We start from the raw sequence: 22403 nt of genomic DNA on the forward strand, positions 1-22403 counted from the left end.
GCCAGTGGCCTTTAGAGGAGAGGTGGAACAAGTCCCTGAGATGTGAGCTGGGAATCTGCACGGAGCCCTTTGATCTCCACCGTGGTGTGATAAAGTCCTGAAACATCAGCTGGAGTCACCCTGTGCACCCAGAGCCCTCCCTGCTCCTCTGGCCTGCTCAGGGCACCTCTCAGTTTTTGCTCCATGGCTTGGCTCTAGTCTGAGCTCCCTCCAGATCCCAAGCACTCCTAGGTGGGTTTCTTTTGGAAAAGGTCCTGTTTAGAGCAAAGACTGTTGCCAGAAGTTTATGTTGAAGCAAAGCTGTGGCACTTTGGGGCTGGCTCTGCTGCTGAGCCCCTTAGCCCCTTGTGGATGCAGGGATGAGCTGTTTGTTCATGAGCAGCTGGGGTGTGATCCTGGGGCTGGGACAGGGCTGGGGCTGAGCCTGTCAGACCAAACTTCAAACTTCTGCCTTCAGCCTCTTGCTTCCTCTCGGCTGCAGTTCAAGGGTTTCTGAGCAAGTGATTTTTAAATCCCTGAAGTATTTCAGATCTTTCTATGGATTGTTATTGTGTCTGGGAAATTTGGATCCTTCCTAGGCATCCTCCTTAGTGAAAGCTGACCCAGAAATCATGAGCTGTTGTCTTGTACCTGAGGCCAGCCTGCTCCTGAATTTTACTCCTGTGTTTCTGCTGTGTACAGGCTGTTTTCTAAGAACAGTTCACCAGTGCAGCTTAGGGATTTTGCTGTGGAGAGGGTTCTAAACATCCCTTATCCCCTGTTTTCTTCCCCAGATCCTGTCTTTTGTATGCAGCAATCTCTGAATCATCAGGCAGAGTAGTTGGAAGAGGATTGTTGGCTTTTGTTACTTAACCAGGCAATGTATCCTGCTGGGCCTTAACTCTCAGAGAACCCCCGTCCTTAAAAATGTGTCTTCTCAAAATGTCCCACCAACCTTAAGATTTTAGGAAGATTGGTTGTGTTCCAGGTCTTTGGAGAAAGGATCAAGCTTCCCTTTCTCCCAAATGGCATTTGAGTAGAGAGAAGTTACTGAAGAGGCTCTAACTGCAGATAAATACCTCAAAGATGATCAATTATACTGAAGTTCTTAAAATTCATATGATTAAGAACAAATAGGGCAAAATCTTTGTGGTGCAGCAGAGCAAGATACAGAACCAGTTGGTTGGAAGAATCTTGATACTCCCCTCACCCTGTTCATGAGGCTGCAGTCACATCCTGGGAAATCCAGACGGTCCCTCTTGCTGATGTGAAACTGTTCTTGGGTGAAGTTTATTGCAAAGTATTGGCATGGGTGCTTGAGCTGGAGCTGAGGTTTGTCACTGTGTGAAGGAGGCAGGTTTAGTTCCTAAAATCTGGGCACCTGTTTCTCCAGTTTTCCATCTGCACTGAGCATGGATGGGACTAAAAGGTTTCCCTTCACTTGAGCTGGCAGCAGGGAACTTGCAGGGATGTGCTGGGAAGGTGCAGGTGTCCTTCACTGATGGCCCAGAACATCTGGAGAGCAAGGAAGAAATAAGCCCAGACAATAAAACTCCCCTGTTGAACTCAGAGGACAATTTCCTTATTTAAATCTGGCCTTAAATATATTTGTGATTATTGTCTGGAGTTTGCTGGAAGCTCCCTTCTAATGGTGTTTTTCCTGAAATGAGAGAATTTGTTAAAATGCATCTGAGCCCTCCATTGGTCTGGTCTGATCTTGGCTGTCGTGGAGGCAGTGGCACAACTTCAGGGAAGGACCTTTTGACTTTGACAAAAAGAAGGGAGCTTTGGGAACATTCCTTTCTTTTTGCCAGCACACTCTCAGTCGTGGAGAGGAATAATTGCTTAAACTGCAACATTTTCCTGTTGGCCATTTTTGCAGAGGGAGGGAGGTGGGGAAGGCCCTTCAGAAGTGTATTTTTGGTGTGATGTGGAGAGTGTGATGGGAAACTTCCTTTTCTAGACTGTTCATCTAAGGGCAGAGGTGCTATTCTGTGAACCACTTTCAGAGGCTTTTTGAATAGAATGCTATTAAAATTTGTGTCTCTCTGGTTCCAGCCTTAAGGGAGGGAAAGAAATCTATTTTCCAAAATCCACTTCCTAAAAGCCACTTAGACTAGCATGTAGGATATCTGCATTAGGAAAACTAGAGGCTAACTTGGCATTTGATTCTGAATTTAACTTTTTTTTGCTCTTGCTGCAGTTTTATTAAAAGCAAGATTCTCTTCCCCTCTCTTCTAATACTCATAGAAGAGTCAGAAGGGTGTCACTGGCTCGCTTCCAACCCTGCTGGCCCATTTCTACCCAAGGAAGGATCAAGAGGACACCTGGAATTTTGGTCTCAAGCTAAATTTTAGGAAATATCTGTTAGACTTTTAAGAAATGAAAATGTACTTCCTCTTTTGAAGCTCTTGGATTTTAGAATGAATTTTAGTAATGCTTCTAGCACATAAAATAAGTGTTGAGAATTTTTAGTTTGTTGTCAGGTTTAAATTTTCTGATGGCCTTAAACATACCTGTATATATGTCTTTGCAGTTCTTAAACTCAGCGTTGGAAACAAATTGGTCCATGGCTTATGTAAACACTTGACAAATAAATCTATTTAAATGTTTTATGTCCTTCCCTTTTAAGCAAATATTTCATACCTAAAGGGATTGTCTTGCTACACTTCTGTTGCATTGGTGGTTTTGTCTCAGTGACTGGGTTTAACTGGGTTCACCTAAAAGAAAATTGTTCTACAGCCTTTATGATTATTAATTCAGTATTTTTATCATATTTTTGTTATGTTTTGAAACAACCCCAAATACATCCAGTGGTATTAAACACATTTTTCCTACGCTGTCACTTGGTTTTGAATACTTCATTGTTTGAATGTTCAAGTAAAAAAAAAAAAAAAAAAAAAAAAAGCAGTATTCAAAGCTAAGAATAAATCTATCTATGCAAATAGCCGGGCTCAACTTTGGTATTGAAAGGTTAGAACAGCTTGAGAATAAAATTCCATGTTTCTGAAACCTTACTGGAATTTCAGCTCAGGTTGATAAATCATTTTCTTGCTGCTCCACGGTTGTGCAGCTTGGGATTTTGTAGGGAAAACTTTCCAACAGCTCTGGTGGATTTATTAAGAAGCAGAGTTAAATGTCAGCAGCTCCCTCCTCTTGTTGAGGAGCAGGATTCCCGACATTGATATTCCTTGGGGGATGGCTGAGTGTCCTGAAACAATGAATCCTAAAGATTTGTTCTTTCCTGGATGTGTTCTGTTTGGTCTCTGCACTCCTGTTTCCTTGGGAAAACTAGCTCCAAATGCCCTTTTAAATATATATATATATATTGTTTTAAATATATATTTGTGTATATATATATTTATATAGATTTTTTATATATATATATATATATATATTTGTATATATATATATATATTTGTATATATATATATATATATTTGTGTATATATATATATATTTGTGTATATATATATATATATATGGTTTTGTCATCTCTCCCTCTCCCCCAGGAGCAAAGGCCACCCAGACTCAGTTGGCAGTTGTGGAAATGGAATTATCTTCATAAAAATCAAAATTTTCAAATTTATAAAACTTGCTCTTTGTGCCCACACGCCTGGAGGGGTCACAGGCAGGATTTGTTTAGAATAAATCAAAAAAATCAAAATAAATCATAAAAAAAAATAAGGGAAGGGAATTTCAAAGAAATTTCAAGGAAAGGGAAGGAAATTTTAAGGAAAGGAAATTTCAAGGAAAGGAAAGGAAATTTCAAGGAAAGGAAATTGAAAGGAAAGGAGGAAAGGAAAGGACAAAGGAAGAGGAAAGCAGTGGGCGGTAGGGGCTGCTCCGTGTCTCGCAGGGATTTTGGGAGCTGGCTGGGCACAGAAGTCCTTCCCATGTGGAAAGCTACTTTCAGTTACTCTACTTGAGAGCTCGACACACAGAGCAGTGTATATGTGTGTGTTTTAGGTGTGATTTTACAGAAATGCGTATTTAGAAATACACCTGGGTCGCGCAGGCGGCCGGCGCGGGCAGCCCCGGGGTCCTCCCACACTGCGCGGCGCTCGCGGCCGGGCCCAGGCGGCTCCCACGTGGTGCGGGGGGAGCGGGGCCGGGGAGGAGCCGCGGGGAAAGAGCCGGGAGAGCTACACGAGAAAGAGCCGGGAGAGCGGACAGAGAGAGCCGGGAGAGCTCCGGGAGAGCTCCAGGAGCCGCAGCCATGCAGCGCCGCAAGGTGGACAACCGCATCCGCGTCCTCATCGAGAACGGCGTGGCGGAGCGGCAGCGGAGCCTGTTCGTGGTGGTGGGAGACCGCGGCAAGGACCAGGTACGGCCGTGCCGGAGCCGCCCGGGCCTGCCGCAGTCCCTCAGGGACTGCTCCGCTCTGCTCCAGCGGGAATTGAACCCTGCCAGCCCCAGGCAGAGCAGCGGGGCCTGAGGGGAGGGAACTCGCAGGGACGGGGCTGGAAATGGTGTGTGAGACCCCCCCGAGGCATCTCCTGGCTGAGAAGCTCCTGAACGACAGTGAAGCTCAGGACAGGCTGCGGTTTGTGGGCTTGGTTTGGTTTTTAACTTGTTTTTTAACTGTTAAACTTTCCGGCCAGCTGGGGTTTTTTTTCCCCTCGGTTCTGCCCTGTGGTGGTTTCTCTCTGGGAGTGGGCTTTGAGTTGTCTCGGAGATGAACCTGCTCGGTGAAGTTGTGTGGAGGAAATTTAGTGCTAAACTCGTTTTTCTTCGGGGACTCCGGCCTTGTGTTTTTCGAGGGGGGAGGGAAAGAACAGTTCGGCAAACCCACGGTGGTTTAGGACAAGTTTATTCACGAAATCACAGAGTTGTTCAGGGTGGAAAAGCCCTCCGAGATCGCTGAGTCCAGCAGGGACAAAGCAGCCACTAACCCATGTCCCCAAGTGCCAGATCTGCGTGGCTTTTTAATCCCTGCAGGAATGGGGACTTAACAGCCCACTCAGGGAAGAGATTTTGCCTTAAAACCAACCTCAACCTCCCTGAGGTTGAGGCACAGCCTGAGGCCATTTCCTCTCCTCTTGTTCCTGGGAGCAGAGCCTGACTTGGCTGCCCCTTCCCATCAGGGATCTGTGGAGAGCAATAAGGTCCCCCCTGAGCCCCCTTTTCTCCAGGCTGAGCCCCTTTCCCAGCTCCCTCAGCCATTCCCGGTGCTCCAGCTCCTTCTCCAGCTCCATTCCCTTCCCTGGACATGCTCCAGCCCCTCAGTGTCTGTCTTGCAATGAGGGGCCCAAAACTGAGCCCAGGGTTTTTCCCTGCCCTGTGCTGAGCAGAGGGGAGCAATCCCTGCCCTGCTCCTGCTGCTGTTCTGTTCTAACTGCTGTGTAACTGACAATTAATTTATCTCTTGTCTGTGGGCAAATAAAATTAACTAATTATTAAAAAAAAAAAAAACACCTTGGAAAAGAAGGAATTATTCAGGTGGCAGTAGAGGAATGTTGGCATTATTTACTGATGGGTTCTGGCATCTCCCGGCTCTGGTGGTGTTCACTGAAACCCTCTGTGGAGAATCCATATGAATGGGTTATCCATAAGAGACAAAACTGTGTTTAGCCTGGAATTATCAGTGTTGGTGCTGGCAGAGAAGGGAGCTGAGGACACAGGAGGTAAAACCCAGTGTCCTGCAGCCCTGGAGCAGGCACAGTCACAGCTTCACTTCCTGCCAAGGGACCCCTCTGTTCTCCACGGTGGAAATGCAGCTGTAAAACCAAGTTTAGAAGAACACTTTGCTTTGTGGTGTTCCCTGAGAGCTGTTTGTGAGTGCTCTGTGCCCTGGCAGGTCGTCATCCTCCACCACATGCTGTCCAAGGCCACGGTGAAGGCCAGGCCCTCTGTGCTCTGGTGCTACAAGAAGGAGCTGGGCTTCAGCAGGTGAGAGAGCCCTGGATCTTGCTGCTCCCTGGGCAGCCAGGGCTGCAGGCTGAGGGGAGGGCTGGGAGGGGAAGCCAGGGCTGTTCCTGGAGCAGCTGGGGGAAATCTGCTCTTCCAGGAGTGAAATGTGGCTTCCATAGGAGAGTTGGCACTGACAGAAAGTACCTCTGTTTTTTCTCCTTTAGCTCCAATACTGACTCTGCTGCCCTGGGCCAAACTCCCTTTTTAACCTTTTTTAACCTCAAAACTTGGGTTCCTCATCTGTTTCGCCTCAGTCATACTTAGGACTGAGCTCTGACTTCTAGGCTCAGCCTGAGCACGCTTCCCTCAAACCCTTCCCCAAGAAAACTCCTGTATGGTTTTTTCCCCTTCAGCCACAGGAAGAAGAGGATGAGGCAGCTCCAGAAGAAGATTAAGAGTGGAACTCTGAACATCAAGGATGATGATCCCTTTGAGCTGTTCATTGCAGCCACAAACATCCGCTACTGCTACTACAACGAGACCCACAAGATCCTGGGGAACACCTTTGGAATGTGTGTCCTTCAGGTCAGGAGGGCCTTGGCTCCCTAAAGGGCTCTACAATAATCTCTTGAAATGTTGCAGGAATGGGGTTTGTTGCTTCTGTCACTGCAGTTTTGGTGGCCTTGCTTTTCCCTCACGAGTGGTGTGAGGGTGAGGTGGCCTCATTGGTAGGAGTTGGAGCAGGGCATTGCTTAGTGCAGATTTCAGTGGGAATTAAACTTGGAGGAATAAAGCTTTTAGGCTTTCTGTGCCTTTCAGTAGGAGCCAGCTGCTCTGCTGGACTCTGGGCAACTCTGAAATTCTTTTTACTGCCCAGGATTTTGAAGCCTTGACTCCAAACCTGCTGGCCAGAACTGTGGAGACAGTGGAAGGTGGTGGAATTGTGGTGATCCTGCTGAGAACTATGAACTCCCTGAAGCAGCTCTATACAATGACCATGGTATGTGCAGCACAGTGGGTCTGTTCTCTACCAGCAGCTGCATTGAGGTGATACTGGGTGGGTGTTTATTGATTCTATTGTGGGCTGTTATCCTCCTCCCATCATCTTTCCTGCTCCTTCATTCAGGAGTGGGAGGAGATGGGATGGGGTTTGTTACACTCAGGCATTTCTGAAATGCTGCAGATGTGGGTGTTTCACCACAAAGTCAGGATCCTGTCTGGGATGTGCTGTGGATGGAAATGGAGAGACAGGAGTGGGAAAGAAGGGGTCACAATCCTGTAAATGTCACTGTCACATTTTCTTTCTGTTTTCTTCCCTTTTTCCTTCAGGACGTTCACTCCCGGTACAGGACTGAGGCCCACCAGGATGTGGTGGGGAGGTTCAATGAGAGGTGAGTGGCTCAGAGTGCAGAGGAGCTGGGCTGGCAGCCCAAGGAAAGCACCAGGAGCAGCACTGGCTGTTCCTGATGGGAAAACATCCCACAGGTCTGCATTGGAACAGGCCTTTTCCTGGAAGCTGGACTTGCAGCTCAGCTGTGGGGAGCTGTGAATTCTCTGTGTTTAGAAGAGAGTTCAGCTGAACCACCAGGGAGTGCTGCTGGTGATTTTCCTGAGTTTTCTCTGCCTGCCCAGGTTCATTCTGTCCCTGGCCTCGTGCAAGACCTGCCTGGTGATCGATGACCAGCTGAACATCCTGCCCATCTCCAGCCATGCTGCCAACATCACTCCTCTGCCCCCCCAGTCCCAGGTCAGTGAGTGATCCCAGCCCTTTGCCCTGCCACAAATCCCTCTGAGTTGGCCACAGAGTGTTAAAGACTTAAAAACAGGGAATGGTTTTGTTTTATTTCACCCCGATTTTTATCGAAGGATGGCATTGCAGAGAGGAAGCAGAACGTTCTGCAAAAATTACGTGGGTGAAGCTTGGGAGCTGTTTTTTCTATTTTCTGCTTTTTTTTTTTTTTTAATTTTCTGTCCTATCACTTTTTGTGCTTGCCCATATTTATTAATTTTCCCGTACTGCTCAGCCCAGTGAGGTGGAGCTTGATTGTGGTTGCATGGAGGGATTTCAAGCTGATGGACAGAGGGGACAAGACCAATAAAAATACTTCTTTGGCATTTGGAGGGTGGGAGAGCACTTTGGAAATAAGTATATTGCAGGCTCATGACACAGCTGGAAGCTGTGGCAGTTGTTTCAGTTTCTGAGTTACACATGTCACATTCCAGGAAGAATTCCCTGAGGATAATCCAGACACATATTTGCACTCTTAGAAGTGTATCCTTTTATCACTTCCAGTTGTAGACTGCAGTAAAGTGGAACCAGTTTTAAACAGAAATCTTGAAGCATTTAAACTGTGCTGTGTGGCCTAAGAAATAACCAATTCAGCTTCTGTCAGAGATGGTAAAAACATTCTAATAGTGCTTTCTAATTGGTTTATTCATTTATTTAAAAATAAATAAATAAACCAACCTCCTTTAATCATTAGGACAACACTGACAGCAGCACAAATGCTTATCTGTTGGCTGGAGAGGCTGGTGCCTTTGGAATTTTAGGTGACAACCAGAAAAATCAGCCTTCATTCCCATCTAAAACTGGTTGTGTTTGTGTCCAAGTTTATTGTTTGGCTATTTTTAATTTTTCTAATTTTCTAAAAAATTTTTATGGGCTTTTTTTTTTTTTTTTTTTTTTTTTTGTATTGGTGCTGGAGTAGTTCTTCCCCCTGCCTGGACACTGCATGTGAGAAGTGTAACAAAGATCATGAATGTCCAAAGACTAAAAAATTAATTAAATTATTTAGAGAACTCTTCTTTAATCTGTTTTTCCTATCAATGCCATTCTGTAATTACTATGTATTGCAAAATCCTTCCCTTTTTTCCCTTCCAAACCTGGGGAAGTCAGGACTGGGGAATCTCTTTGTGACCATTCTCCTGAAGATGCCTAGAAATTTAAGTATTAAATACATGTCTGTCCATAGAAATTCTCATGGTTTTGGGGAATACATTCTTGTGCTACCTTTTCCTTTGAGATCCTTTTCTCTGCCTGCCCAAAGGCGTCAGAAGACACCACAAAGGTAAAATTGTGCTGAAATACCCTTGGCTCATCCTGCTGTGTTTCTGCAGGAGGAGAGCCTGGGGCCTCAGGACTTGGAGCTGAGGGAGCTGAAGGAGAGCCTGCAGGACACACAGCCTGTGGGAGTGCTGGTGGATGGCTGCAAAACCCTGGATCAGGTTGGTCTGATGCCTCAGGTTCAGCTTTTATGTTTTTCAGATTCTGTGCTGCTTTAGTGTGTAGTTCTGTGCTTCATAGTAGGGGATAGTAAGCTCTCTTCACAGAGCAGGGAGACAAAACAAGGTAGGTAGACCAAGGATAAATTATCCAAATTTCAGGCCCAAGATCATAAACAATGGCAGAATGAAGAGAGAAAAGCTATAATTGGACAATTGACTCCAATATGCAAATGGAGCAGAACTTATAACAGTGAGAGACCCCATGACTGGTTGTGCATTTTGTGACCATTTTGGGTTCATCTTGGGTGTAGCCCTGGCTGGGCTCTTGTGCTGCCCGAGGTGGATCCACTGAGGCATTTTAATAAATCCCTGCTTTATTCTTTAACTCTGTCCAGCCTCTGTTCTAGGCCAGCCTCCCCAAGGCATCAGGTGTGCTGGCCAGAGCTGAGCTTCTCTGGGTGGGGCAGGTCCCAGAGTGAGGGAAACAAACTCTCTTTTCTGGGGGTTTTCTAATCCTCAGGCAAAAGCAGTTCTAAAATTCATTGAAGCCATTTCTGAGAAGACCCTGAGGAGCACTGTGGCATTAACAGCAGCCAGGGGACGAGGGAAATCTGCTGCTTTGGGGCTGGCCATTGCTGGAGCAGTGGCTTTTGGGTGAGTGATCTCCCTCTCCAATCCCCCAGGCCTTATCTGCATCCTTGAGTTTAAAAAAAAACTCTAAACACAACCAAGATGACAGGATTGGAATATGTTTGTAATTTCCAATCTTAAATCCCTCATTTTTAATCTTGTATCTTTTGATATAAGATTATATCTTGACGAGATTTTATCTTTTGGTCAAATTTTTCTTAAAACTCAAAATAATCACACATAAATCAAGATTATTGTCTGTAGGAATCTGCTGTGTTTTGGTTGTTAGGTAAAGTCAACCCCTCTTATTAAAAACCCATCCTGTTTAGTACTCATGTGGTAAAATTTGTTAGAAAAATCATTCAGCTCTTGTTTTGTTTTTTTTCTCTGCAGTTACTCCAATATCTTTGTCACATCTCCCAGCCCTGACAACCTTCACACTCTTTTTGAGTTCATATTTAAAGGCTTTGATGCACTGCAGTATCAGGTGAGGGGAGCAGACTATTTTACAATATTTTCAAAGCATTCCTGCTTAGGAAGTTTTACACCTCATCAGTGCTTTTGGCTACATATGTTTGCTACCAGCCTTTTTTACCATGTTCTGCAAGAAAAGGAATCATGGTAGAGTTGTGTTTCTTTCTCTGTCTTTAAGCAGGGTAAACCACTTTCTTTGTGAAGCAGATTTTAACATCAGTAAATAATTTCCCAGTTCTCAGGCCTTTGAAGCTTCTATAAGAATTTTTTATTAGAATGTGAAATAACAGTGTCTGAGCTTATTTTGATGATGATGGTAAATTATTTTTTTTCTTAGATCTTAGCTTTTTATATTGTTTAAAAATGTTATTTTCCAGGAGCACTTGGACTATGAGATTGTTCAGTCCTTAAATCCAGAGTTCAACAAGGCAGTGGTCAGAGTGAATGTATTCAAGGAGCACAGGCAGACCATCCAGGTAATTGGCATTCTTACCTTTCCAGCTTTGCTCCTGGCTGTAGTTTTTGCCAATGTTGAAGTTGTTTTGATTTTCAGCATGTTCATTCTGTGTGATGTGGAGCTGCCCTGGTGGGTTTTGCTGTAAGGCAGATCTTCAGGGAGTGACTTCCTCAAAACACCTTCTCTCTTTCAGGGAATAACTTATAGATTACAGAGCTCCCTCGTGGGTTTCTCCCAAAACAAAAGCAGAGGAAGGTGAAAGGAGTGATGCCTTAAGTTTTAGCTTTCACATTTTTCAGATTCTGTGCTGCTTTAGTGTGTAACTCTGAGCTTCATAGTGTTAGTAAGGTCTCTTCACAGAGAAAATTCCTTTTCCAGCTTGAGAACCAAGGAGAGCTGTTACAGCCTCAGGCCCAAAAAGCATAAACAGTGGTGAATTGAAGAGAGAAAAACAAGAAGGATGGGACTTCATAACCTAAAGCTGTAATTGGACAATTGACTCCAATATGCAAATGGGCCAGAACTTATAAAAGTGAGAGACCTCATGACCAGTTGTCCATTTTGTGACCATTTTGGGTTCATCTTGGGTGTAGCCCTGGCTGGGTTCTTGTACTGCCAGGGTGGATCTATTGAGGCCTTTTAGTAAATCCTTCCTTTATTCTTTAACTCCTTCTAGCCTCTGTTCTAGGTCAGCCTTCTCACGGCATCAGGAGCAGTGCAGGAAGAGGTTTTAGTGATTAGATTTCCTTTTATTTTCCTCACCTCTGTAGATGAATTCTTGTGGAGTTGTGTCAAACAAGATGTGTGAGCCTGTCATTGTTAGGGCAGCATAAACCGTCTCCTGACTTTCTGCTTTTCCACATCTCAGTCTCTGGCTTGGTGTTTGAGGAGAACAGCAAAGAGCTTTCCAAGGCCCCAGTTTTGTGAACCCTGGTGTTTCCCTGCTGGCAGCTGCTGGCAGTGACAGTGTCCCCTCCTTTGCAGTACATCCACCCTGCTGATTCTGTGAAGCTGGGCCAGGCCGAGCTCGTGGTGATCGACGAAGCTGCTGCCATTCCTCTGCCCCTGGTGAAGAACCTGCTGGGCCCTTACCTGGTGTTCATGGCTTCCACCATCAATGGGTAAGGCTGGAGCAGCCACTCTGCTGGGGCTCCCCAGAGCTGCCTGGTTCCTGTGGTTCCTGTTTCAGGCTCTCTGTGTCCTGGTTCCCAGGTACGAGGGCACCGGGCGGTCGCTGTCCCTGAAGCTCATCCAGCAGCTCCGCCAGCAGAGTGCCCAGAGCCAGGTGACCCTGACAGCAGAGAACAAATCCACAGCCACTGCCAAGCTCACCTCAGGTACAGCGTGTGAGAGCTGAAATGAGGGATGCAGGACTCCAGGTGGCTCTCTAAAATGCAGTTTATTCCATCCAAGAGGTTCCCGCAGTCCAGGGTCATGGAGGACAGAGCCTGTGCCCACAGCTGTCAGCTCCAGCTGCAGGCAGGCCTGGACACCCTTTGGTTTTGGTTACAATGCATTCTATACTTTTCTTTGCTGAGCATCTTTATACAGTAGAACCAATCTATACCTTAACTATTATCTCTAGCCTATCATAACTACTATAATTACCATATTCATGTTACTATTCTCCAATCACTAAAAGTTAGTACATTGCAGTTTAAGCTAGAAGTTGTTATTCAGTTTTCTTGCAGTGGAAAATTCTGAGACCTTTTTTCTACTTTCAACTTTGCTGACTTGTTTGCCTGTGCTATCTTTCTGCTTGGTAAAAACATCTTCTTGTTTGGGGTGGGTTTATCCTTTGCATAAAAACCCCTTCTAACTAACATACCTTTTGCCTCCTTGGTTATCCAGTAAGGCTGGCTCAGCAATTCTTTTCTTCTATATCAAAACTTGCTTCCATCTCTATTCCTTCTTCAGATTCTACATTTAAAAATCTTTCTGCTAAGCATACCTATCTGTGAGACTTTCTTGTCAAACTTTCATCCTTCCCAACAACAGCACCTCTGGCCTGTGTGTCCCACAGGCCACACCACACCTGTGGGTGTCCTGGGACTGCTGCCATGGCTGTCCCACCCATCCATGTGCTTTACAGCTGTGGGAAGGGGCTTGTGTGGGGAAATGACAGAGCTCTGCTGGTTTTCCCTCACAAGTTTCAGATGGAAGGCTTTTAAGAGGTGAAAAATCAGCATCTGACAGTTGTCTGATCTGGGAGCCCCTCAGAGCACAGGGATCCTGTGGGGTGCTTGTCCAGCACTGAGTGTCCTTGTTAACCCCTGCAGCTCGCACGTTGCACGAGGTGTCCCTGCACGAGTCCATCAGGTACGCCCCTGGGGACCCCGTGGAGAAGTGGCTGAATGATCTCCTGTGCTTGGACTGCCTCAACATCACCAGGATCATCTCTGGCTGCCCTCTGCCAGACACCTGTGACCTGTATCCTTGCTGAAAGGTTCTCAGCCTGGCTCAGAGCTGGGATAAGCTCAGCACTCGGTTTTTTCCCTAAAACCTTGCTCCTGGAGTTAAGCTCTCATGGCACTGGTGGTGGGTGCTGCCAGAACATCACCAAACCCCAGTTTTGCTGCAGAGACAACCTCAAGCAAGGTTGCGTGAGGGAAAGCCCTTGTTGGAGTTACAAAAGGTTTATCTTTACAGGTGAAGGGTGTGAAAGCTACAAACACTGCCAAAAATAATTTATTCTTGTAGATTAAGCTGTGGAGTCTAAGAAGACAATCCAGTTTGTGGCCCAAATATTGAAAATAACCCCACAGGAAGCTTTTTCCTGGTTCCCTAGGAGGTTTTTTTCCTTAATCCCTGTGTTTAGATACTATGTAAATAGAGACACACTCTTTTGTTACCACAGAGCATCAGAAGTTTTCTTGCAGAGGCTGATGGCCCTCTATGTGGCTTCTCACTACAAGGTAGGCTTGAGCTTCTTCCATCCAGTTTCATTCCCAATTTCAGTGTGGAATTTTCTGGGGACAGAAGTGCTTGTTATGACAGCCTGATTGAGATTTCACAACTGCTTCTGTGGCTTCTTGTTGTGTACAGAGTTGTGTTCTCCTTTCTCTGAGATCTCTGCCTCAGTCCTGGCTGTACACACTGGATTTCCAGATAGTCTGGAATATTTTTGCCTTGAGAAAAAGTGGAGACTAAAATTCTAAATGAGCCTCCAAGCCTGTCAGGATTTTATCAGTGCTGAACCTCATTTGCAGTTCTCTTTACCATGTTCTGGTGGTCTTAAGTTCATCAGGAGCAGTGAGAGACCTCTCTCTCTCTCTCTCCATTATGAGACTGAAAAGAGGAATAATTCATCTCAAGGTTTCAAGACCAGGGTTGATCTGGTCATGTAAATATGAGTGGGGAAGTCCAGAAGCGCTGAACTACTGAGTTCTAAAAGCTTAAGAAGCTTAAAAATGAAATTAGGATTTGGTACTTGGGAGGTAAGGAGCTGTATGAAAATAGGAAGTTCAGGTTTGTACATATTAGAGCACAAGGTTTCCCTTGAGGAGAACAAATGCTGTCTGGGGATGTGACAACCATGAGCTGGCCTGGGAACTCCTCCATCCCTCAACATTGTATGAGTTCCAAATTTCTTAATAACTCTAAATTTGGAAAATAGAGAGATTGTTTAGAAATCAGCTGGACTTTGAAGCTCTCTTCATGGAATAGCCATTTGGGTAACACTCTCAGGCACATTTGTGGCATTTTTGGGGTTGTCCTGTGCAGGGCCAGGAACTGGACTCAATCCTGATGGGTCCCTTCCAACTCAGGGTATTCTGTGATTCTCTGGACAGTTTTTGATCTTTCTGATGTCTTCACCTTCCAGAACTCCCCCAATGACCTCCAGATGCTCTCTGATGCCCCTGCCCATCATCTCTTTTGCCTTTTGCCTCCTGTTCCACCCACCCAGAATTCCTTACCAGAAGTCCTGGCTGTTGTTCAGGTAAGAGAATGACTCGAGTGTCAGTTTTGATCCTGGTCTAGTGTAGCAGGGGGCAGCATTTTGTGTGTCTGTTTTCATGGTTTTGTGTCTTTCCTGGCAGGTGTGCATGGAGGGAGAGATCTCCCGCCAGTCCATCATGAACAGCCTCTCCAGGGGAAAGAAGGCCTCTGGTGATCTTATCCCCTGGACCATTTCAGAGCAGGTGGGTGATTTGGCTGTGCACTGGCACCCAGGGTGTATTTCATGTATTTCTTGCCTCCAGAGTGCCCAGCTGTGTCCTTTAATGGGCTCTTTGTCCCTTGTGCAGTTCCAGGATCCGGATTTCGGGGGCCTCTCCGGCGGGCGCGTGGTTCGCATCGCGGTTCACCCGGATTACCAGGGGGTAAAGTACCTGGGACCAGCTCTGGTGGGGCCAGGGAAATGGCTCTGCAGGCAGAGCTCAGAACAGGGCAAACATTGCAGCTCCTCCAGTTCTTAGCATTTTAAGCTCAGGGCACCAAACCAGTGCTCCCAGAGCATCCTGAGCCACCGTACACAATCCAGGGATATTTGCTGTGACCTTACCAAGTGTTTGGCATTTTCTGAGTGCCAGAGTTAAGCCCCAAAAATTACTACACAGCCCTGAACTACCAGGGCTGATGCTGATTTCTTCTGTTCTGTCCTTCTCCCTGGAGCTGCCACGTGGCCAAAAAGAAGCATTTTTGCAGTCACTGAGTGATGTCTGCAGTGCTGATTGTTAATGGGTTTAAGGGGAGAACGTTGTTGCCCTGTATTAAAAATCAGAGACCTGGTTTTGCTTACAGTATGTTGTTGCTTCTTCACAGATGGGCTATGGCAGCAGAGCTCTGACTTTGCTGCAGATGTACTATGAAGGCAAATTCCCATGTTTGGAAGAAGAAACAGTTCAAAAGCCAAAAGAAATCACAACTGTGAGCAGTGAGGTATGGTAACTTTTTTTTTATTTTCTGTCATGCTGAGTTGCATAATTTCCCCTGTAAGTCTCCACTCGGCAGGGAGGAAATACTCAGGTTTGATTTTCACAGAGAAGAAGAGCTTTAATTTGCAGCTTTCTGTGGGGATTGCTGCTAACCCATTCCCACTTTTCTTTTCCAGACTGTTGGTTTATTAGAAGAGGTTGTGACACCCCGGAAAGATTTGCCCCCTTTGCTGCTCAAACTGAGTGAGAGACAAGCTGAGCACCTGGACTATCTCGGGGTGTCTTATGGCCTGACACCCAGATTGCTCAAGTAGGACATGATTCTTTTTCCCAGTTACATCTTGCCCTTCTTAAACAGATAATGAGCTTTACTAGCCCAGTTTTTCCAGGGTGTAGAAGTAAGAACACCTGTGATAGGTAGGGAGGGGTTGAATTCTCTTCCCTGTGACCTGTAGAAATGTGAGGTGCTGCTGACGTCAGAGCTGGTGGTTTTTTTTCCTGACTGATGTAAATGCCTTTCACAGCACCTTGAAAGTTTGTGCATTTTTTGACATTACAGCCATAATTTTTCACTCCCCTGAGCTGGACCCTCAGTCAGGTGGGTGCTGTTGCTGCTTTCTGACAGAAAGCTCATTTGCTCTGTTTGTTGGTGTGTCTTACAGACTTTTGCTTGCTCCTCACCAGCTGTCCTTGTACAGCAGATAAATTGCATTTAACCACAATTTATGACTTATTTAGCTCCATAATTCTCAGTGTGTTCCCTCTTTTGCCCAGGTTTTGGAAGCGTGCTGGATTTGTGCCAGTTTATCTGAGGCAGACCCCTGTAAGTACCACACTGTTCCTGAATGGAAGTCCAGCCCTGCTGAAATCCCTGGCCATGCATTCCAGTGGATTCTGTGAGAAGGGGTTTGGGGCAGGAAGCTTTGCTGAGGCTGCTTTTAAGTCTTGGTTTATGTTCATTTTTGTTCTTTGGGCCTATAGGTAAGGAGTAGAGTTTTAGGGTTGTGAATGTGGGCCTCCAAGTAGTTTGTACATAACAATTTAGAGCTGTTGAGGGCTATTAATGTGGTTATTGATAAAATAGCTGAGATTTACCAAATTCTAGAAGTTCATAGATATTCCATTAAGTGGACATGGTCAGTAGCTGGAAAAGCATGCATATGGAAAAATAGCAAGTTAAATGTACTTATTTGTCAAGAACTTGAAGATAATTTTAGAAACCATTTAATTTAGTCAGCAGAAATGTCTGAACTTAATTTTCTCATCCAAAACAATGTCAATAAACATAGTACTAATGGCAAGAAATAAAGAGCAGTTATGTTTTCTGATGCTGTCTCATCAGTGATCATAGATGAATTGTGAACTGCCTTGGAACAAAATAGAATTTGATGCATTTGTTGTTGTTGATTTAGAAGGTATTTCCCTTCCTCAGCTGAGCACAGAGTGCAAAAGGTTCAAATGGGGGTGATGGGAAATCCACCACAGAATCACAGAACTGTATCTTATTTATCAGAATGACCTGACAGGGGAGCATTCCTGCATCATGCTGAAGATGCTCAATGAAGAGGATTCTGAACAGGAACCTTGGCTCACTGCCTTCTGGAAAGGTAACTCTGATCCTGCTGACTCTGCAAGAGCCCTCTGGGCTGTTTGTTATTCAAGAGGTCCACTGGGCTAATTTATTTTGTCCTCTTGCCCTGTAGATTTTAGGAGGCGCTTCCTTTCCCTGCTTTCCTACCAGTTCAGCACCTTCTCTCCCTCCTTGGCACTGAATATTCTACAGAACAAAAATATCAAACAGCAGCCCCAAGCACGTGAGTACCCTGACTGGGACAGCTGTAAGTGCATAGCAAAGCATGGCTGGAGCCTGGCACCTCAGTTTGCTGTTTTCTCAAGATGTTTAACAGGAGAATCCTCTGGGATAACTTGGTACCTGTGGGCTTTTAGTGTCTGTGCTGGCTAGACGCTTTTTCTGCTGCAGCAAGGGAACAGCAAAACCAATGTGAATTGTTAAAGGCAAAGGAAAAATACTAAATACCTGAATAGATGCTAAACACTGAGGTCCTGGGTGCTCTGAGGAACATTGCCAACCTTGCTGTGTTTCTCTGCTCCCCACCAGCCCTCAGCCGTGCCGAGCTGGAGTCAGCCTTCATCCCGTACGACCTGAAGAGGCTGGAGATGTACTCCCGCAACATGGTGGACTACCACCTCATCATGGACATGGTGCCCACCATTGCCAGGATGTTCTTCCTCGGCCAGATGGGAGACATCTCCCTCTCTGCTGCACAGTCGGTGTGTGTGGGTGGGGGGGAGCGAGGATTTGGGGAGAGCACGGGTGTGGGAACCCAGGACATCCCTCTGGCTGTCCAGAGCAGCCAAGAGCCCTGCCAGGGGGCCCAGAGACCCTGGCACAGAGCCCAGAACACCTGTGGGTTTGATTATGACCCGTGGAGCAAATTACCAACCTTAGATGAAGATCAGCAAGCCACAACAGTTTCGGTAGAATAATAGTGAAGTTATCACAGGGTGGAAAAGTAGATTTTGGGGTTTCTAGAATGGGGGTTCAGGAGGCAAGATGGAGGGATCTGGGCGTGTCCAGCCTTTCTCCTTCTTCTTCTTGGCCTCCATCTTCTGCTGAGATGTTGGCACTTTTAGACTGGTTTAGAGTAGAAGCTCACTGTCTGACATAGGTGATAGGTATTGGAAAGTAATTGTAAACATTGTATACGTAGTTTTTAGTATAAAGACATAACAGTGCCCTGGGGGCAGGCAGAGTGCCTGGAACTGTCCTGTTGGACAGACCTCAGCAGGACAGGAGAAAAATTTTTATGATAAGACGCAGTAAACAACCTTGAGAGTGAGAAATGAAGAGCTCCAACTCATTCTTCAAGCACCGGGCTGGGAAAAGAGACTTTTAACATCTCTCGGGGTCACAGCGACCAGCAAAAGATCCCGAGACATGGGGATGTGTGTCTGTCTGCTCTGTGCTGAAATCCCTGTCTCTTCCTCAGGCCCTTTTCCTAGGGATTGGCCTGCAGCATAAATCTCTGGACCAGCTGGAAAAGGAGCTGGAACTGCCCAGCAGTCAATTGATGGGGCTCTTCAACAGGATCATCCGCAAAGTGGTGCAGGTAGGACCATAATTCCAAAATTAATAGAAAATATGACACTAAGAGAGAGCTGGGTCAGTGCTGGGCATCCTTAACACATCCCCACTTACTGGCCATAAACTTCTTGGCAAGGTGGGGAAAATCCCAGGTGGAAAATGTGTGGCAGTGATTTAAATGCCCATGGTAGGGGATTTGGAACTGGATGATCTTTAAGGTCCCTTCCAACCCAAACCACTTAATGATTCTGTGTAGTGATTTCCCAGATAAGAATGCTTATCTTATGGTTTTCCATGTTCAAGTGCCCTGACCAGAATGCTGAGCAGACAATCCTTGTTGCCTGAGCCATTGTTCAGAGCATTGGTGGCATTTCCTTTCCTCAGCTTTCCTTGGAAAAAAATAAAATTATTATTTCCCAGTGTTATTTAGAGGTAGACCTGAAATCCACTGAAATAATTGTCAAGTTTTGGATCTGGTTCCCGGTTTTCTTTCTCTCTAAGGTTTAGGATAGCAAAGCTGAAGTCTGGATTTAGGAGTTCATTGTAGAGGTGATAAATGGTGTTTTAAAAACCAAGTCTTACATGTGCTGGCTTGTTTCATTTTCAGCTCTTCAACACAGTCCAGGAAAAAGCTGTGGAGGAGCAGATGGCAGCAACAAAGGATGTTGTGATGGAGCCAACGCTGAAATCTTTAAATGATGATTTGGTAATTACAAACTTTATTCCTGGTTCATATGTAAACTTCAGGGAGTTCACCTGAGGGCAGAAACATTAAATTTTCTTGGATGGAAAGGGTTCCACACCACATTTGGCACTGTAAGGGAGTTAAAACCTGACAGGTTTGCATTATGTGCAGCTGGAGTTGTGCTTTAAGCTGCAGTGTGGGGTTTTCACAGAAAATTACAAGTTTGTGTGTACAAATGACATAAAATGCAATTAGATAAAAGAAAGAAGCTATGCAGAACCAACTGATATTTGTTTTAGGGGATATATTTGTGGGAAAAGGCATTTTCCTCTCATTACAAAGTCAGTGTTGCCCTCAGGAACTAAAGCATCTTGTGCTGTCCTGTTGCAGGAGGAGGCTGCAAAGGAATTCCAAGAAAAGCACAAGCAGGAGGTGATGAAGCTGAGGGAGATGGACCTTACACAGTAAGAATTCATCTGCCTGGGTCTCAAATCCAGTTTTTCCCTGGGTGCAGTGCTGGGTCTTGCTGGGATTTGTGCACAAGGCTGTAGGTGCAGTAAGCCCTCAGTAAACAAGAACCAGTGTGTATTGTCAGCAGTGGGTGAAACATAAAAAAACCCAAATCAACTCAAGAAAGGCAAGCAACCAGAGCTTTTACTTAAGTGTCAGCAGATTTCTGTCTTTCTGGAGCAACAGGAGTTACAGATGCCACTGGTTCTCTTCCCTCTCCCCTCCCACTTTTTGTCTTATGAACACTGCTCACTGTGCTGATGTCCCAGGGAAGTTGTCTGGCTTGGCTCTAAATTGGTCTCTGGTAAATCTGGTGAAAGGAATTATAGAATCTTTGGTTGTCATGTTTGGAGAAAGGACAAGAATGGATGTGATTTGAAGTGACTTGCAAATCAGTCACATAAGGAAAATAATACAACTAGAATGTTTTCAAATTAATTCTATTTTATAGCATTGATAGTGCTGCATACCTTTTTGTCATTTTGGACTGTGTTTCCTTTTTTTTTTTTTATCCTCAGCCAGAAATAGATTTTTGTTCTCCACGAGGAGAGAGAGACAAAAATCTATTTTAAATACTTTTCAATGCAGGTTGTAGAAAACTTGTGGGGCTTTATCCAACATTGTTCAGCTTTGTGGACAAAGCCTTATCTATTGCAAACCTCCAAGAACTTGAGATGGAGAGCAGTTGCTCCATTTTACTACACAACTGCTTTGCCTCTTTAAATCTGGGTGTAATTTCCAGGGTGCTCGAACATCCAGAAACGGGCCACAGGACATGAGCTTATTTGAGTAGCAATTTTTGTCTTTATTTCTCTTTTTAAAAGCTCTTCACTTTTTCCCAGACTGATTTAGGAAAGCTGTCCCATGCCAGCTTTTCCAGCCTGACTTGGTGTGTGTTTCCCAAATCAGATTTGCTTGGGTGCTGGCACAGTGGCTTTGTTTGCAGAGTAGTGTGTGCCTGACAGTAGAAACACCTCTTTTATATGTTGTTTTCCTCTGTGCTAACAATTTGACCTGACTTTCCCTCCCCTTTCCCACTTAGGTACATTATCAGGGGGGATGATGAGGAGTGGAACGAGGTGCTGAGCAAGGCAGGACAGAACGCTTCCGTCGTCAGCCTGAAAAGGTAAAGGAACTTGAAATATTCCAGAGGTCTCTCCTCTTCCTGCTGGCTTTGTTAAATGTTTTCCAAAAGAGTGAAGCCTAGGGGTTAAAAGTGAACTCAGTGTCCTGGCTAGATCCTCAGTTTTCCTGGGGGAATTGGGGTGTGAGCAGCTTTGAGCTCCACTACCCAGTGTTTGTGTTGCTCTAAGGGTGGTCCTCTCTTCATTAACTTGTCTAATTCTGACTTTATTGCTGATGATCTGATCCTGATCCCACACAGAAGCTGGGACTTTTCCTCCCTTAGGTCACTCATTCCACCTGACTGCCCAATTTGCTTTGGGATCTAACACTGAGTGGGAGCACCTGGAGGTGCCAGTGGAGAAAATGCAAATTCAGGAAAGAATTCTTTCAAATGTGAGCTTTAGCCTGGAAAAATGTCTGTATTTCTGCAGTTCCTTAATTCTTATCCATCTTCTTTCTTCTGCCATGCCCAGCATGTAATTTTCCCAAATTTTTCCTTGGGGATTTATAGCTGAGACTTTCCTGCTCACTTATTTCCCCTTCCTGGAGTGCCTGACAGCTCAAGTAATTATGTGATCTCTGTTCCACCTTTTCATGGTTTTTTCTATCAATGCTGAAGCTGTAAGTTTCCAAAAGCCTTCCAGGAAGGAGAGAGTCTTAGCAGTTGCTGTAAGATATAGATCAGAGCTTGGAATTCTGTTGTGTTGGCTTGAGTCAGAATCCAGTGCAGGGACAAAATTGAATGTTTAAAACAATCAGTAGTTTCTCTTCTAGGTACTCTAAAATCTAGATGCCCCATGTAGGAGAGATAAAGTTTTGAAAAGCAAAGACAAGAGCTAAAAATCAAGATCTTCTGCGTTAGAGAATCTCAGGACACTATAAAATCTAAGTCAGGCTCTTCTTTGTGCTTTTTCTAGCACCAAGTTTAAATTTTCTCCCTCACTCTTATATTACAACAAAAATTTCCCTGCAGGATGGCAATCCAATGTATTTTTAACAGATGTTTTCTTCCTGTTTTCCAGTGAGAAGAAAAGAAAACTAGAAACAGCACGAGGACCCAAGCAACAGAAGAAGTTTAAGAAAACTAAAGATCTAAAGCAGAAGAGGAAAAAATGACTTCTAAGCCAATCAATGAACTTGAATGAACAAGTGCTGGGTCTGTACTTAAAAAGCCCTGTTCTCCTCTAAACCAAGAGACTATTTTGGAGGGAAGAAAAATCCTTAGAGGCATTTTTCAAGTGTTTGTATTGTGGGAAGAGCAGCGCTCAAGTGTTTGTGTGAAGATTTTTATATGAAGGGTGACTGCAGAGGGTGACTGAGCAACTGGAATGCACTGGAATGATGAAGGTGCTTGAGCAGCTCCAAAATTCCCATTCCAAGAGGGCAGATCTGTAAACTTCCTGCATCTTAATGGTTCTGTGGTTCATTAAACAAGAGTTTGGACAACAAAGGACAGAAATGTTACTCTGCTTTAGCACTGCA

The 22403-nt window shown here is 45.1% G+C and overlaps 1 protein-coding gene across 1 annotated transcript; it reads left to right on the forward strand.

The window, feature by feature from the left end:
- The first annotated feature begins 4077 nt into the window (after positions 1 to 4077).
- On the forward strand, positions 4078 to 22371 carry NAT10 (N-acetyltransferase 10). Its single transcript, XM_054635468.2, has 28 exons — positions 4078 to 4306; positions 5780 to 5871; positions 6246 to 6417; positions 6710 to 6832; positions 7162 to 7223; positions 7465 to 7579; positions 8950 to 9057; positions 9578 to 9711; positions 10081 to 10174; positions 10539 to 10637; positions 11603 to 11739; positions 11831 to 11955; positions 12898 to 13048; positions 13437 to 13533; positions 14442 to 14558; positions 14659 to 14760; positions 14866 to 14940; positions 15383 to 15499; positions 15672 to 15805; positions 16270 to 16318; positions 17009 to 17102; positions 17199 to 17309; positions 17615 to 17787; positions 18507 to 18626; positions 19209 to 19307; positions 19677 to 19750; positions 20839 to 20922; positions 21944 to 22371. Exons 1-28 carry the CDS (start codon positions 4199 to 4201, stop codon positions 22035 to 22037), a joined length of 3060 nt encoding a protein of 1019 aa, XP_054491443.2. The 5' UTR covers positions 4078 to 4198; the 3' UTR covers positions 22038 to 22371.
- The last annotated feature ends 32 nt before the right edge of the window (positions 22372 to 22403 follow it).

This window comes from Agelaius phoeniceus, chromosome 6 (assembly GCF_051311805.1).
Source record: "Agelaius phoeniceus isolate bAgePho1 chromosome 6, bAgePho1.hap1, whole genome shotgun sequence".
NCBI classification, from domain to species: domain Eukaryota; kingdom Metazoa; phylum Chordata; class Aves; order Passeriformes; family Icteridae; genus Agelaius; species Agelaius phoeniceus.